The 17,896-nt window shown below is 46.9% G+C and overlaps 1 protein-coding gene across 9 annotated transcripts in view; it reads right to left on the bottom strand.

The window, feature by feature from the left end:
* The window catches only part of SIK3 (SIK family kinase 3), a 271,702-nt gene that overhangs the window by 4,943 nt on the left and 248,863 nt on the right, over window positions 1–17,896 (bottom strand). For 8 of the 9 annotated variants that reach the window (XM_009187338.4, XM_009187340.4, XM_017948080.3 and 5 more), the window contains 7 exon segments: window positions 15,835–15,985; window positions 14,388–14,513; window positions 14,027–14,112; window positions 13,458–13,567; window positions 11,428–11,764; window positions 9,973–10,868; window positions 345–508 (listed from right to left, as the gene is read on the bottom strand). In XM_009187338.4, coding sequence (XP_009185602.1) covers window positions 345–508; window positions 9,973–10,868; window positions 11,428–11,764; window positions 13,458–13,567; window positions 14,027–14,112; window positions 14,388–14,513; window positions 15,835–15,985 — 1,870 coding nt within the window. 9 annotated transcript variants of the gene reach the window in all.

Genomic DNA, 17,896 nt, shown 5'->3' with positions numbered 1-17,896 from the left:
CTACTAAAAACACAAAAATTAGCCAGGTGTGGTGGCAGGCACCTGTAGTCCCAGCTGCTCAGGAGGCTGAGGCACAAAATTCACTTGAACCAGGGAGGTGGAAGTTGTAGTGGGCTGAGATTGCGCCACTGTCCTCCAGCCTGGGCGACAGAGTGAGACTCCGTCTCAAAAAAAAAAAAAAAAAAAAAAAAAGACGAAGAAAAGAAATGCTCCCCACAGTTTCCAGAAAGTCTGGATGCCGACCGAGGAGAGCGGCCAAGAGAGGCTACCCCACATCACTATGCTCTGTTTCAAGGCTGGGACTGGGAGGATCCACCTCTGCGCAGCAGGAGGGACCAACATACATAAGCATCGTCGCTGTTCTGGATCGTGTGGTGTCTCTGGAGGGCCCGGGGCCTGTGGTGCTCATGGACAGAAGGGCGTGCTGGGTACCCAAGCCCATTGTGATCCGGCAGCTCCACTGCTTGTCCTGGAGAACTTCTATCCATGCAGTTCCCTATGACAGGCTCTGAGGAGACACAGCAGAATACAGTCAGTGGGGCGGAACTTCTCCCAGCACTGCAAACTCCCATCCAAGAAATGTCTTGCAAGGGACAATGGGCAAGGCTGAGGAGACCGTGTACACTAACTGCTAATCCTCAGCCGGTGGTCACGGCTGAGAGGAGCCTGGACCAGCCCTCCAAAAGATGAGCTGTAGGGGAGGGGGCCACACCCTTAGGGAAAAAAGTCCCACATAACAGGGCATGGCTGGACCCCACTGAACCTTCTCTCCTTTCATTTCTCTGTTGAATTAACAGTGATCTGTTCTCAAACCTAGATGCACATGAGAATTACTCTCAGAGCTTTCAGGACGCTCTAGCCTGGGAGGATGCGTCTGTTCTGCGGCTGCCTCCTCTCTCCTCCCCCGGTGACCTCAGTGTACCACACTGCTCCTCTCCTCTTTCTACTTCTGTCACTGCTGCTTCTGACTCCTTTGATGGCCCCTCTACCCTTTCTAAGCAAGTACTCTCCACATTTTTGTCCTTGACCTTCTCTCTCCCCATACTTACTTTGGCAACATCATCTGTTTTCATGGCTGTACTGTCTTTATGTAAAGAATTACTGAAGTGCTCCTTTAAGCCCCAGATCCATACTTCCAGCTACTTACTAGGTATCTTTCCTTGGATATCTAGCCAGCATGTAGCACTTACCATGTCCAGTTCCAAACCCATCCACTTCCCCCATAACGTACTACTCCTTCAGACATTGTTGTATTGATGCCTCATTTTCCAAATCTTCCAGGCATAAGCTCTTGGGGCCACTATTGATTCCTTACTCCTGGTACTGAATCTACCCCTGCAATGCTGGTCACTTCAATCCCTTTGTTGCCAATCTCATGGAAACCTGATTACCTCTTTCCTGGATTATTTTGCTAGACTCATAACCAATCCCTCATTACTACCCTACAGAGACCAACCATTCTGTAGTCCACTTTTGTTTTACAACACTGCCCCCAGCTATCTTCCAATCAGTGTCTCATAATCCCCTCTCCACACATTCTAAGCTCTAGTCAAATGGGACCACTTAACTGTCCCCCATCTATGCACAATTCTATGCATTTGCTCTCATTGTTCCTTCTATCTGCAAATAACTGATTCTTCTGCCTCCATTCCTGCCAGTCCAAAGCAACTCATCATTCTATGTTCATATCAAATGCTATTGTCTTTATTAAACTTTTCCTTTCAAACAGAAATAGATCATTTCTTCCTTTAAACTTCAAAAGACTTTGTGTCTGATTGCTCTAACATTATCCTTGCTACCATGTTCAATTATGTACTTAATCATTCACATTAGACTATAAATTCTTTGCAGGCAAGAACTATATCTCATGTATGTCTGTGAACCTTCAGTGTTCTAGAACACTGTCCTATACCCATTATGATCTCTTTCACTGATGTCAGTAAATGCTCTTTAGGCCGGGAGTGTATAATCCCAGCACTTTCGGAGGCCGGGGCAGGTGGATCACCTGAGGTCAGGAGTTAGAGACCAGCCTGGCCAACATGGCGAAACCCTGCCTCTACTAAAAATACAAAAATTAGCCGGGTGTGGTGGTGTGCACCTGTAGTCCCAGCTACTCAGGAGGCTGAGGCAAGAGAATTGCTTAAACTCAAAAGGCAGAGATTGCAGTGAGCCAAGACCATGCCACTGCACTCCAGCCTGGGCAACAGAGTGAGACTCTATCTCAAAAAAGAATAATAAAAATAAATGCTGTCTTAATATGGGCTACTATCCTGTTAGAGCATACAACTCTATAGATTAGAATTGGAGAGAAAGAGGAATGAGTACTTTTTCTTGATCAAGGGTAGTCAAGAAGACTATCAAAGCCACACCTATGTTGACAGGATCCTCCTGGTAGCACTTCTGACTTCAGTCTTTAAAAGCCTGGGACTTGAAAATAAGTTGTATTTGCTTGGTTGGTGTTCTGAGTTAATGCCTCTTGGAAACTACTGAGCTTATCTTGGATAAACTGACTCTCGGTGGGACTAAGTTAAAAAAAAAAAAAAAAAATTCTTAATAGCAAACACAGCTCTAATGCTAACTGTGCCATTCCAATGATCTATTTGAATAATGAAGCAAAGCATACTTCTTGACTGTTGGGTAAAGGATTTCAGGTCTCTGTATTTAAATGGTTTTCTATAATGATTAAGGTTAGGCTTGGACTTAGGGGCAGAGGCAGGATGGAGGGGGAGGGAAGCTAACTGACATGCACATTGCTAGTAATGCAAGACATTCTGGAGAAAATTAGAGGAGAAGGGAGCTTCCCAGCTACCAAAGATGATGGCAAGTGAGAAATCTTTTGAAAGTTCTCTGAGCAAAGAGGTAAAAGGAACAGCCAGAAGCCAACTCTTTTGCTACAGCAAGCTAAAACCAGCAGAGAGAAGAAGATGAAAGAAAACCTACACCAGGATGGCCGGGCGCAGTGGCTCACGCCTGTAATCCCAATACTTTGGGAGGCCGAGGCGGGTGGATCATGAGGTCAGGAGATCGAGACCATCCTGGCTAACACGGTGAAACCCCATCTCCACTAAAAATACAAAAAATTAGCCGGGCGTGGTGGCGGGCGCCTGTAGTCCCAGTTACTTGGGAGGCTGAGGCAGGAGAATGGCGTGAACCCAGGAGGCGGAGCTTGCAGTGAGCCAAGATCACGCCACTGCACTCCACTGCACTCCAGCCTGGGCGACAGAGGAGACTCCCGTCTCAAAAAAAAAAAAAAAAAAGAAAGGACACCAGGACTCGCTCTGTGGGATTAGCCCGCCCGTCCTACCCACTCTGCCCAATTCCTCTCAGTGGGCATGGCTTGCATGTTCGCGCCAGGGCCAACCAAAAACCACTGGCAGGAAGTGGTGCAACATGGTTGTGTAGGAGTGAGGAAATGATGATTCTGTCTGCTTTGCCAAGAAGCAATGCAAGCAGCCGCTTCTTACTTTTTCAAAAACCTATATTGTCTTCTTTGATAGCTAACATCATCTACTCAATTCCTTGGGGTGCTTTTTTCCTTTAAGCCTAATTATATAGTTGGATGCAAATCTCATCAGTTGCATCTCTTTGCTCTCTGCAAGGACAAACATGAATGCTTTCTTGTTTAAAGATTTTTAAAAGATCATTACTAACCATGAGGAAACAGCAAAGCTAACACAATGTATACAGTCCTGGTTGGAGCCTTCCTGCCTCTTCTGGAGGCCTCAGTGTTTTGGTTTGTTTGCCATGTCTTTTAAGGGTCTTTTCCCTCTCTCTCTCAGAACTTGTTTTCATTCCTGAGAATGGGGCCTCTGCAAACCAAAACACCCACCACTCACCTTTGCGCTCTGCCTTGTCTGCTCTCTTCCCCACCTTCAGGTCTGATGCCTGTAGGCACCAAGACAGAACAAGCGACTGCCTGACAAACCATGTGGGGGGTCTTCCCAGAGCTCATCCCTCAGCCAAGCTGGAGTTGAGCACAAGGGTCATAAGCGCAAGCTCTGGGGTCAGGAAGACTTGGCCGTAAATCCTGGCTTCGCGGCTTCCTGAGGAGCGGGAGCTTGGGTGAATTATCCCGCTCTGCTGGGTCTTCCTTATCTGTACAACAGGACTGACTCAATGGGTGTGGAGTGCTTCATAGAGGTTACTGCATTGTAAAAGCTCAATAAAGTCTGGCATGATTTTTATTCAGCTTAGAAATGTTATTTCTGAGTGCATAAGGGCGTACTGAGTCAGCTGACAAAAACAAACAAGGAAATAGATTTAATTACAGAACCCTGCTTGCAGAATTATGAGGGACAATTTACCCATATGTAAATGAACAAATGACTCGGGGAAACTTTAATTTCCAAGAGAAGCCTCTGATTCAGGACAGACAAATGTGAGTTAAAAACCAGACGAAAAAGAGCATTAATAGGAGTCAGGGGATACACCAGGGTTCTGAATGCTCAAGTTTCAGTATCATCAGTAGGTCAAAGACATGGAAGCATCTTTCACTTGGCAGCTGTGCTTGGAGGGTACAGAGTGGGCAAAGAGGTATAAAGGAAAAAATACATGACCAGGGGATCAGAAAACTTGAAGTCAGGACCCAGCTCCCTCACCAGGAAAGTACACAAGTGTTGGCAAATCTTTCAGCTTCTCCTCAAGGTTCCTGATCTGAAAAATGAGGGTTGTTTGGGGGCTCAAAAAGACAACACATGTAGGCCGGGCGCGGTGGCTCAAGCCTGTAATCCCAGCACTTTGGGAGGCCGAGACGGGCGGATCACGAGGTCAGGAGATCGAGACCATCCTGGCTAACACGGTGAAACCCCGTCTCTACTAAAAATACAAAAACTTAGCCGGGCGAGGTGGCGGGCGCCTGTAGCCCCAGCTACTCGGGAGGCTGAGGCAGGAGAATGGCGTGAACCCGGGAGGCGAAGCTTGCAGTGAGCTGAGATCCGGCCACTGCACTCCAGCCTGGGTGACAGAGCGAGACTCCGTCTCAAAAAAAAAAAAAAAGACAACACATGTAAAAGAGTCTTTAATCAACTGTAAAAGACCAAGTAAGTCAAGTCTGATTTTTGGTTAAGAATGCGGACCCTGAGTTTAGAAGTCCTTTGTGACACTCCATGAATGAGACCCTATTGACCATTTTGGGGGGTATAAACAGACTAACTCACTGCCCAAGGAACATGAGATTGAGGATCAAATCTTTGACAACCCTTTATGCCAATTCAGCAGCTACCAAAGGACATAGAAATCATGGAGGAAAGACGGTTCCCCAGAGTTACATGCTCGAATTTATCAAACTAAAGCTAAGAGAGTGCAGAGGTGGGATGATCGTCCGATCACACAGGGGGGAAAATGCACAAACGGACACAATACACACCACTCACCTGCCCGGGGAACTTTGGGGCAACTTGCACAATTCTCTATTGAATCTGTCAATGTTGACTCGTCCTTACTCACTTACTGGGTTTTGAGAGAAAATGGCAGCAATGACGTGCCTGCATACTCCCCTTAAAGGCTCTGGGGTAACTCCTCTGACTCTGTCAGCATTTTACTGCTCTATGAGGCCTGAGTAATAATGCTGAGGCTGACTGAGCTCAGAGAAGAGGATGTGGTTTTCTTTGTGAGTTCCAGTTGGTAATCTCATGGTGTAGACTGATTATGCTGCTGTATTTATTTGCAAAGTCAAAAAAATCAAGTGTATGTACCACTATAGAAGACAAACCTTGTTTTTCCTCCTAGGGTGGCAGGCAGGGAGATTACAGACAGCATGGGGCATGTGAAATCTGACACTTCTCCAAACCTTTGGCATGCTGCCTGCTCAGTGCTCTCACAGTGCCTGGCCTCATACTGGCTGGTGGCAAATCGCCATCAAGGAAATAGGTAACCATGGACACTAATACGATGGCATCTAATTTTCCTTTACTAATACCAACATGGCTGGGTGTGGTGGCTCGTGCCTGTAATCCCAGCATTTTGGGAGGCCGAGGAGGGAGGATTGTTTGAGCCCAGGAGTTCAAGATCAGCCCCAGCAACATAGCAAGACCCCATCTCTACCAAAGGGAAAGAAAAAATTAGCTGGGTGTAGTAGCACACACCTGTAGTCCCAGCTGCTCAGGAAGTTGAGGTGGGAGGATTGCTTGAGCCCAGGAAGTCGAGGCTGCAGTGAACCGTGGTTGTACCACTGCACTCTAGCCTAGGTGACAGAGCAAGACCCTGGCTCAAAAAGTAACTAAATAACACCAACAATCCCTGTTCATCTACCCTTAAGAAATGCTAAGAAGATCACACTAGCTCTGCTCTTCTTAGTGATACTTCTTGTAGCACTCAGTACCTAGCACTTCATAGCAAAGCTGTTTATGAGCTTGTTTTACATCCCCCGGTAGAGTAGAAGCTCCCTGAGGACAGGTTCTTTATCCTTTCATCTCTGCATTCGCACAGCACCTACAGTAGAGTCTTGTGCAACACAGTTGAGATGGAGACCATTAAAAGAAACAGCAGGCATTCCTTCCTGGCCAGAATGGCTGAGAAGAGTAAGCTCTCCCACTTGCCTGCAGGGCGGTGGGGGCACAGCATTATAAGCCTTTCATGACAAAAGTGAACAGTAAATTATCTGATGATTTTTTCGGTAAAGTAAAAATGTAAGCTCTGAAGTTTTCAAAAGAAACTTGAAGGCCAGGCATGGTGGTTCATGCCTGTAATCCCAGCACTTTGTGAGGCTGAGGTGGGTGGATCACTTGAGGTCAGGAGTTCAAGACCAGCCTGGCCAACATGGTGAAACCCCGTCTCTACAAAAAAAGTTAGCCGGGTGTGGTGGTGCACGCCTATAATCCTGGCTACTCAGGAGGCTGAGGCAGGAGAATAGCTTGAACCCAGGAGGTGGAGGTTGCAGTGAGCCAAGATGGTGCCACTGAACTCCAGCATGGGCAACAGTGTGAGACTCTGCCTTAAAAAAAAAAAAAAAAAAAAAAAAGAAGAAACTTGAGTTTTTTTCATGGTACAGCTTAATCTAGACGATGCATTTTAGAAAACCTCTGTCCTTAGCTTCTACTAATGCCTTCATGTACACTGTACTTCAAACCAACCAAGCCTGCTGCCGTCCTTGGAAAAATTCCTTTAGACAGTCTCACCCATTGTTCTTTTCTCTTGCTTCTCCTCTAGATCCAAATGGCAAATCTTCTTCATCCACCAGGACCCAACCCACAAGCTACTTATTGCTGGAAACCTACCTCATTCCTTGGATTGAACTAATCTTTCCCTCCTCTGGTGTGCCCACAGCACTTGCACCAACAGTGGGTACTCAACAGACTAGCATGCCTGCCGAAGAAGGGGTCCTCTGACAATCAGGGGACAATGGGGAATTATGCTCTCCAGACTTTCTATACACTGAAGTCACACAGGAAGGAAGGTAAAGAGAAACTAGAGAAAATAATTTTTGAAGAAAAACATTTCAAGAAGTATTGAAAGTACACGGTGACCCAGGCTGGGGCAGGGGTGGAGGGCAGAAGCACTGTTTGCTGTAGCTGTGCTCCTTCCTCAGTGCCCTGCACACCCGGGACTTGCTCAGTGAGCATCTCTCTTGTCAGTGACAGCTAGTGTTAGTACTCTTATGTTCAGCTGCCACTCAATACCTCTTGACTTTGGGGACAAATTACTTAATCTCTGTGTCTCTGCTGTTACACTGGTAAATGGGAATAAGAGTTGGTTATTCTAGGGTTGTACGGTTGTTGTGAGGATTAACTGAATCTGTATGTGAACAGCATTTGGTGACTGGCACATGGAAGGCACAATAGAAATGTTGAGCTTGGCCGCGCGCCGTGGCTCACGTCTGTAATCCCAGCACTTTTGGAGGCCGAGGTGGGCAGATCACAAGGTCAGGAGATCGAGACCATCCTGGCTAACACGGTGAAACCCCGTCTCTACTAAAAATACAAAAAATTAGCCGGGCGTGGTGGTGGGCGCCTGTAGTCCCAGCTACTTGGGAGGCTGAGGCAGGAGAATGGCGTGAACCTGGGAGGAGCTTGCAGTGAGCCGAGATCGTGCCACTGCACTCCAGCCTGGGCGACACAGTGAGACTCCATCTCAAAAAAAAAAAAAAGAAATGTGAGCTCATCTCCTTTTCATGCCAACTATAGTGTGCTGGAAGCTTCCATTTGCAGGGGAATCTTTTCCACAACATCCCCATACCATGATCCCACCTCTGTTAGAAAGCTCCCAGGCTGCTAAGGCAGCCTATTCTGGAGAGTTCTTATAAAGCTCTTCCATAGGATGAGCTGAAATTTGCTGCAACAACTTTTTTTTTTTTTGAGACGGAGTCTCGCTCTGTCGCCCAAGCTGGAGTGCAGTGGCCGGATCTCAGCTCACTGCAAGCTCCACCTCCCGGGTTTACGCCATTCTTCTGCCTCAGCCTCCCGACTAGCTGGGACTACAGGCGCCCGCCACCTCGCCCGGCTAGTTTTTTTTGTATTTTTTAGTAGAGACGGGGTTTCACCGTGTTAGCCAGGATAGTCTCGATCTCCTGACCTCGTGATGCGCCTGCCTCGGCCTCCCAAAGTGCTGGGATTACAGGCTTGAGACACCGCGCCCGGCCGCAACTTCTATCTTGATCTTGGTTCTGCCCCGTAATATGAACCCAGAAAAATCTGATCCCTTCTTCCAACTAACAAGTGTGGTGTTTCTCTTAGTTTTTCCTCCCAATCCTAAATACCCTCAGGTCTGTTAACCATTCCACCTATGACCTGGTTCTGAAAGCTCCCACCCTCCTATGTCCACTAAGACTACAGCAGCCACAGGTGGACACAATACATCTCACTGGGGCCAGCCTCTGAGCTGGATGACACCCACCTGTTCAAAAGGTCAGGCTTGAATTGGCATTTCAGGCAACAGTTCCCTCCCTAAGAGTGCATAGTAAGTATAACCTGGCACCACCAAGGCTTTTTCACAGAAACCACTTTACAGCAAGGCCTTCTCTACTGCTCTGTGCCGCAGGACCGAATTCCCCTTGGAGCTGAGTTTTCAGCATTGCCTTTAAAGGACAGGGCAGGAGACGCAGGTAGTTCCGGGGAGGGAAGGATGGAAGAAACTGCTCAGTCTCAGGGTTGTACGGTTTACAGATAAATTGCTTTTTATTCCTTTGGACGGCAATGGTGAGGAGTGGTAAATTGCAAGATTCCTGGTTTTGTCTAGGATGAATGCTATGATGCTAACAGAACTATATTTTCTAAGTATAACTTACTGAGTGTAATCCTCATCTCCTTCAGAATGAGAATGAATATCCTCATTAATTATAAAGTGGTACAAAATGAAATAATAGGGCCCCTTATGATGCTGTAATATTCCACATTTAGCTCACTAATAAAACGACCAGAGTAATAATACCTCACATTTATGCACTGAAATCATACACTTCAGATCATCTGAATGTGCCTCTTTCTCTCACACAAACATTACATAGAAACAAACACATATATACATGTTTTCATCTCCACAGATACTCTAAGATACTCCATTGTTCCTCCGCACCTTCTTCACAGATGAGGAAAATCAGAATCAGAGGGTTTAAATGACAAAGTTATCACATACATGATAGCTGCAAGAGCAGAATTAAGGTGCTTTGACTCTTGTTCCCGCACTATTTACACTAAATTATGTTTGGCTGACTTTTTTCTATTGCAAAGTTAAAGTTAGCTCTTTTGATGGCAGTCAAGAATGTCTGGGCTCCAGGAAACTGGGGTATGACTAAGGGAAACAGATCATCTATCTTATTGACTAAGTGCTAATTTTGTGTCACGGTCCTTTGATTTTGAAAATGGAGCCCTCGCCCACCAATGCCCACTTCCTACATGCTTCTCCCCAAGAAGGTCCTGAAGCTCTTCTCAGAAATTCTTTTCTTAGGAACACAGAATACCAGCTGAAAAAAGGTAACATTACTGAGTCAGTTGATGAGGGCAGACTGGCCCAGGACTTTCACTGTGAGGAGACACTTACCTCTGCTGGGCACCTTATTTTTACTGAATGCAACAGTCGGCTGATGACCATAGGGATGTATCCCCAATTCCTGGGCATGACTCACAGTTCCTAGCAAAGATTCAGGGTCCCCAGGTCCACCGGTACTCAAGAGCAAAGGGCTGTCATGGCAACCTTTGGTCAATGTACTTGAACTCTTACTGTCTGGGAAGCCGTCCTTGGCCCCCTCACACGAGCAGTCCTCCTCCATGCTCTCTGAATGCATCAGTGCCGGCTGATGAGCATACCCGTGGGGCGGGGTGGCTGAGGAAGCCTGTGAGATACATTCTTGTGCCCTGATTTGTAGCAGATGCTGGGGGCTGGTGTGATGGTGATAAGAGTCAGCATTTTGATAGGATAAAGCCTGGCGCTCTGTCATGCTCTGTCCCGCAAGGCTGGGAGCCAGACTCCCCGCATCCCCTTGGTTCATGTGCCTGAACAGTTCCTGGTATTCTTGCTGTTGCTGCTGTTGCTGCTGCTGCTGCTGCTGCCGTTGTTGCTGCTGCCTTTTAATGAGCTGTGCAAACTCTGCTGGGGGCAGCCGGATGTCCGAGTGGCCGGTGAGCGAATGTCGGGGAGACAGCAGTCCTTGAAGGATGTGGGGTACCTGCTGGTGTCTTGCATAGTCTGGCGGTGTGGGAGACAGCAGGGCCTGCTGTAGTGCCGATGTGGTATAGTGTGGCGGCTGCTGATGTGCACTGGGAGGGAAGGTGGGGAACTGGTCAAGTGGAGGGACTTTCAGGGCTTGGGTTGGAGAGAACCCCACTCCTGTTGAAGGGCTGTAGCTGCTGGGGGAACCCCGGGACTGGTCCGAAAACAGATGGGGGTGTAAATGCGCCTGGTCGTAGTTAGCAGGGGAGAACCGATTCACGTTCAAGCTGCAGACACAAAAGGGAGTGAGTACCAGACATCCATGTAACAAGTCCTAGACTTCCCAGGGAACAGCCCCTCCTCCTCCTCCTCAGCAGGGAGAACCCACTGGTACAGAGAACTGTGGTGTGACAGAGAAGTGGCAAATGTATGCATTGTCCCTATTTATTCCATTATTGGCTTGTCCAGTAACCTCCAAGGGACTGAGGGCACTGCATGGGTAATAGATCTAGCTCATCTCGAAGGAAGCAACTTCAAGATGTTCCCTTCAAGAAAAGGGGAACTGACATTTTTATACATTCCTCTAATAGGCCATTTTCTTCTTTGCAAGCAATAGTAAGGTAGCTTTCCCATTTTCCACCTCAGCCTCATTAGAATTTTAACCCTGGGTCAATAAACAGCAGACAAGTTCATCCCACACCCACCATCCTGATTTTAGAAGGCGTGAAACAAGAGCACAGCCTAGTCAGGCCTATTCTCCTTCCCTCCTTTCCTTTCACTCTGCTAAGGGGCTTCCTCCCACCTGGATCCATGCATAGATGGCTGGGTGACGTTAGGCGGTCTTACCTGTGAGCCTCTGCACTGTCAGCACTCAGCTGCTTGGACAAGGGACGGTGCCCATAGCTGAGGGTGGCCATCAGGTTCGTACGGTGCTGCATCTGCATCTGACTGGCACTGGGGCTGATGGAGATGCCCCGCCCACTGGAGCCTGCAGCTGTACCTGGCATGTTGCTGAGCATGTCAGGCTCTTGGACTTGGATGGTGACCTGCTGTGACTGAGCAGGCTGCTGCATACCCAAGCAGGTTAGTGCCACGTTGGGAGGAGAGGAAGAGTTCTCAGGCTGCTGCTGAAAGATTGCACTGCGGGAAGGTAAGCCTTGAAACTGGGAGGAAGATGCAGCTCCTGGAGAGAAAGGAACCTCAGAGTGACCAAGTGCCCAGGTCACCAGCCAGCCAGGAGTAATGAGAGCCAATGAGGATACTCAAACCACATACCAGCTCAAACAGTGCTTCTCAAACTGCAGTGTGCACAAGACAAGTCTGGAGAACTCGTTAAACAGAAGATTCCTGGGCCCTATCTATATAATTATGTTTCAAACTCTGATTCAGTAGGTCAGATGGGCCCCCAAGAATTTGTGTTTCCAACAAGTTCCCCTAAAAGCTGGTCCATGGATTATTCTTGGGGTAACTCGGATCTAGGCAGTGCTTCTTGAACTTTCGCGTGCACACAAATGGCCTGGCATCTGGTTAAAAATGCAGACTCTAGGCTGGGCGTGGTGGCTCACGCCTGTAATTCCAGCACTTTGGGAGGCCAAGGTGGGTGGGTCACCTGAGGTCAGGAGTTCAAGACCAGCCTGGCCACCATGGTGAAATCCCGTCTCTACTAAAAATACAAAAATTAGCTGGGTGTGGTGGCGGGTGCCTGTAATCCCAGCTACTTGGGAGGCTGAGGCAGGAGAATCATTTGAACCCAGAGGCGGAGGTTGCAGTGAGCCAAGATCACACCACTGCACTCCAGCCTGGGTGACAGGGTGAGACTCCATCTCAAAAAAACAAAAAACAAAAAACAAAAAAACTCTTAACAGGTCTGGAATACAACCTGAGATCTTGCTTTTTCTCCCAATGTTGGTGGCTGGAGGACCCCACTTTAAGTAGGAAGGGCCTAGAGGCCAATTCAGACTCTTCTCAAGGATCCTAGGGAGACCGACTAGGGACGTAGCTTGGGGAGTGTTACTCAAGAGATCCTAAGATGCCTGACCTCTGAAGACTCACAGTCACGGTATACTTATCTTCACTCCCATCTATACACCCACAAGAGAGGGGCCCACGTGCATAGCAGACAGCCAAATGGAGGCGTGACTGTAAGGAAGGTTCTGGTAGCTGCTTTTTATTTGGTAGGGCTGGAGGTTTTATTAAAAACACTAATAATAGTTAACCTTTATTGAGAACTATTTTGTGCCAGAGACTGTTCCAAGTGTTTTACATATATCTACATACTGTACCACAATTATCCTCAGTTGACATTTGAGAAGTAATATGGTTTGGCTCTGTGTACCCACCCAAATCTCATCTTCAAGTATAGTCCCCATGTGTCAAAGGAGGGACCTGGTGGGAGGTGACTGGATCACAGGGCGGTTTCCTCCATGCTGTTCTCATGATAATGAGGGAATTCTCGAGAGCTGGTTGTTTGATAAGTTTCTGGCACTTTCCCCTGTGCAGTCTCTCTCCTGCCACCATGAAAGACAAGCCTTGCTTCTCCTTCGGCCATGATTGTAAGTTTGCTGAGGCCTCCCCAGCCACGTGGAAATATGAGTCAATTAAACTTCTTTCCTTTATAAATTACCTAGTCTCAGTCAGTTCTTTATAGCAGTGTGAAAATGGACTAATTCAAGAAGTCAAGTTAACTTACCCAAGGGTTAACAGCTAAGAAACTGATGAAACCAGGATGCAAACCAAAGCAGCTTGGCTCTAGAGCCCATACCCCTGAATACTATGTTATTCTGCCTTTCAAATGGTTTATGGTACTCAAAACTGAGACCATCATTTTCTCCCATGTGGCATATAATGAACTGTTTGGTCTGAACCTCTCCACTCACCGTGAGGCTGGATCATGGCACTGCTCATGGGGGGAGGACTATTACTGGGCTGCCTGAAGAGATGGTTGTTGGGGTGGTTGGGGGGTGGGCTTGAAGGCTGAATCCTTAACCTTAAAAATAACAAAAGAGATACACAAAGAAGCTTCCTAAGGTGACAGTACAATCTTACATTTCAGCCATATAACATATATAAGTGAAAACTATTTTTTTACTTTGATAAGCCTTCATGTTGGAAAAATATACATAAGCCATCCACCACAGTCTATTTAAAACCTGTCTACATCTTGTTTGACCAAACTTCCCAGCCAAAATGGCAGAGTTCATTGTGGGCCTATGTCTGGCCTCCTGTATTAGATATCAGATTACTTTGCTCATGGGGCTAAGGAAATGAAGTGGCACAGGAAGTTGGGATTTCAAGAAAGTTCCTGAAATTTACACTGGTTTCTCTTCTTTTCAAATAGATTCTTGCAAGATGAATGCTCAAGTCAGTCCATATCTCCCAGTGAGTCAAGCCAAGGGTACCATGCTATGGAGACAATGGCTTAGGCACAACACAAAATGATTCATACCTCTGGAGCTGGTGGGTGAGGAGGGCTGGCTGATTCTCACATGCAGCCTGAAGAGGTGGAGATGGCTGAGGAGGACAGATAGAATCCTAAAACATATATGGGGAAAGGAAAAAAATTATTGTGAGCTTGAAGATTACTCAGAGCTATTCCCAGGAAGGGAAGAAACAGAAAGAACTATCTGTGTCTCAGATTTATGCTTGTGTTGTTCACCAGAAGATCTGATCACCTTTATTAAAACATGTCAACCACAAATAGAACTCAAATCCACTTTGCGCTGAGTGGTCTCCTCCAAAATGCATAGGCAAATCAGCCTGAAAGCAAACTCCAAACAAGTTGGAGAAAGCAAAGAGTGAGAGCCTACTTGAATTTGTTGCTGGAGAATTTGATGGTGCTGCTCCTGCTGGTATAACATATGCTGCTGCTGGGTCTTTTCCAGGGTTCTTTCATCAATCTGCCCCCCGTACATCTTCTGCAGCTGCTCACACTCCTGAAGGGAAAGTAGTTAATACAGATGGGATGCAGCTAGACCCACCCCATGCAGTGATTTCAGCAGATGCAGATCTGCCCCCAAGGTCTTATGGGCAGAAAGAGCCGCAAGAGAACAGTGTCCTTGATGAGCAATTAACTCATTTATATAAGTATCTGGTGCACTAAATAGATTCACATCCTGTTCTGTATGAATGAATGGAAAACATCAAGGATGGCCTCTGTATGAGTACAAGTGTCCAATGTGAAATCTGTGTACAAAGCACATGCCATTGGAAGCTTGGTCATCAGGAAGGCAGAAAGGAAACTGGCTCTTCTAGAATCTTTATAGTATAGACACATATAGAGGTTATGTTTCCTTCCTCTGAGAGTGCCATTCTGTACCACCTGGGGAGAATGCCAGGTGGTAACAATGTACAACAGGTTTAATCAAGACCCAGCATTCTAAATCATGAGTGGAGTGCCGGGGTACAAGATGGCTCACGCCTGTAATCCTAGCACTTTGGGAGGCCGAAACAGGCGGATCACCTGAGGTCCGAAGTTTGAGACAGCCTGGTCAACATGGTGAAACCATGTCTCTACTAAAAATACAAAAATTAGCTGGCGTGGTGGCGGGTGCCTGTAGTCCCAGCTACCCAGGATGATGAGGCAGGAGAATCTCTAGAACCCAGGAGTCGGACATTGCAGTGAGCCAAGATTGTGCCACTGCACTCCAGCCTGTGTGACACAGCGAGACTCAGTCTCAAAAAACAACAACAACAACAACAACAAAAAACCCCAAGCCCAGAAACTCCTTTCCAATGAACTAGAGACAGGAGAAAAATTTAGTCCCTTCATGGGGGAAGGAAGTTTGATACTGGGGAGCGCTGTACATAACACAAAGTAAAGAAAGTGCATTAGAAAGCTATACCTTCTTTTTCTTTTAAGACAGAGTCTTGCTTTGTCGCCAGGCTGGAGTGCAGGGGTGCGATCTTAGCTCACTACAACCTCTACCTCCCAGGTTCAAGTGATCCTCCCACCTCAGCCTCCCGAGTAGCTGAGACTATGCTAGTTTTTAATTTTTTTTTGGAGAAAGGGTTTGTCATGTTGCCTAGGCTGGTCTAGAATTCCTGGGCTCAAGCAATCCTCCCACGTCGGCCTCCCAGTGTGCTGGGATTATAGGTGGGATCCACCACGCCAGGCCCAGAAAGCTATACCTTTTTAACCTATAAAACTGCAATGTTGCTGACATAAAAGGGGTACGTTTACCACCCCAGTCCTCCTGCAATCCTGGCCTCTGTCACCCATGCTCCTCCAGGGATGGCTGCCACCTCTTCCATTACCTGCTGCAGCTGTTTGATGCTGCTGTTGTTGCTCATTTTTTCCAGGTGAGCTTTGAAGGCCTGGATGCTCGCAGCCCCATCTGAGAACCGGCGCACAGGGGAGAAACGCTCCGTAGGGAGGTGCAGAGTGTTGGAGTCCTTGTAGGTAGAGCTGAATACATGGGAAGAGAAGGTTAGAGGCTAGGACTCAGGGGCTTTGACCAAATCACACAGGGACTGCTGTTCCAGACGAACATAAAGACCGCTGGCTGCCCAGGTAGCCCTGCATATTCCACTTTCATGACATTTCCAGACGTCGGTCGTTTCCCTAGCCTGCTTCCCTTTAGAGGGCTCCAGGTGTACATCTTCCATCTCTACTTACCTTTGGTTGGCTCACTTTCCAAGCCTGGTGAGGTCCTGAGATCAAGTACATCCAGTTCTTATAAATATACTAGGCCAGAGAGAAAAGCTTCTCAATATCCTCCAGGCCAGGCCATACAGAAGCTCTTACTTTTATAATCATGTGTCTATCTAGTGCCTTTAGAAACCTTAAATTCACCATTTGAGCCAAAGTTTTTCCTGAGCAATAATCTCCGTACGGCCAAAGGGAAACAACGGTCAGTTTTGTGGTCAAAGGTCTGGCCTGGAACTCACAGGTTCTGTGCTAGAAAATAGAAGGTGGTGATTGGGGTGGGGGAAAATGAAGACTTTTGATCCTGGGATGGAGACAGCAAATTCTTAAGGAATGTGGGCCTTGAGATCCTGCACGTACCTGGTCAACAAAAATAAGGCCACCTACTGTGAAAATCGACTTCTCAGAGCAGCAGCACTCGCTCAACCTCCTAATGAAAGAGGAGTCACATGGATTACCTTCAAAGACCCCACTGCTGAGCAGCAGCACTTGCTCAACCTCCTAATGAGAGAGGAATCCCATGGATTACCTTCAGAGACCCCACTGCTCAACCAGAACACAGCCAGAATCTCACAGAAAGAAAGAACACGCTATTGATAAGGAATGCCTAAGACAGCATCGGGGTTAGAAGCTAACACCTACACTTGTGACCTGATGATCAGAAAGAGATGTTTATGGGCTGAGGTAAGCAGATAAAAGACTGCCAAGGCAGCGGCATTCCAGTAGCAGATGGAAAGGATCAGGGTTTCATGTCCAGGGCAGAGATGCCATTACACTGAACTTTGGATGAAATGATGTGCCACCTTGCCAGTGATTCATTTGGGACTGAAGCAGAACCACAGCTCAGGAAGCAGGTTAACAAGCGAGTTCAAATACAGTGCAGAGAGCGCGGGACCAGGAGGAATCTAATGACCGTGCAGAGGTATCCAGAGAGTTCTGGCAGCAGGTGAAAGCCTTTTACCCTCTCTTTGCTAATGATGGCTTTTGTTTCAGACTCTACCCGAGGCTTGACCCAGTAGTGAGCTAATGAAATGAGCACGAACATGTATTTGTTTCAGTAACACAAAAAACAAATGACTCTGGGGGGCCACAGTCCAGGAACAGGGATCGTGAAGGCTGTGTTCAGAAGCATTTCCTTATAACTTGTCATTTCTGTTTCTACTTCAGGTTGAGTTAAAGCAAGCAAGTACTATTTTCTCCTAAAATTTGACTCCTACGCTTTCAACGTTTTCTGATAATGGACACGTTTCTGATCCCCTCAGAAAGCCATGTTCTTCAAGCAGCCAGTACAGTCTTTCTGCACAAAAATCATTCTCTCCCATCAGAGAAAATCCCAGGTCCAGGTATTTCATGGCTTTTTCAGAAGCTCAGGTTGTGAAGAGACTGATACCCAGGTCAGTCCAGCACAGTAACCTCAGAGGAACAGTTCTGATGTAGTTGCTCATTTGAGAAGCACTGATAAGTAGCAATTGTGTTTGATTTTATTTTTATTTGCAATCACACTCAAATTCAGGATGGCCTCGCATTAGGCTGATACTCCCACACTATACTCTTCAAAGAGGGACTTGGTTCCCTACCTGGATAAAATCTATCTTGCGTTAGTTTAAAAAATTTTTTTAGTTACACTTTTTAAAACATTTTTAACCTTAAATTACACATTTCCAGAAATGA

The sequence above is a fragment of the Papio anubis genome, chromosome 12 (genome assembly GCF_008728515.1).
Source record: "Papio anubis isolate 15944 chromosome 12, Panubis1.0, whole genome shotgun sequence".
Classification (NCBI taxonomy): Eukaryota; Metazoa; Chordata; class Mammalia; order Primates; family Cercopithecidae; genus Papio; species Papio anubis.
This window is presented reverse-complemented; position numbering and strand designations above follow the sequence as displayed.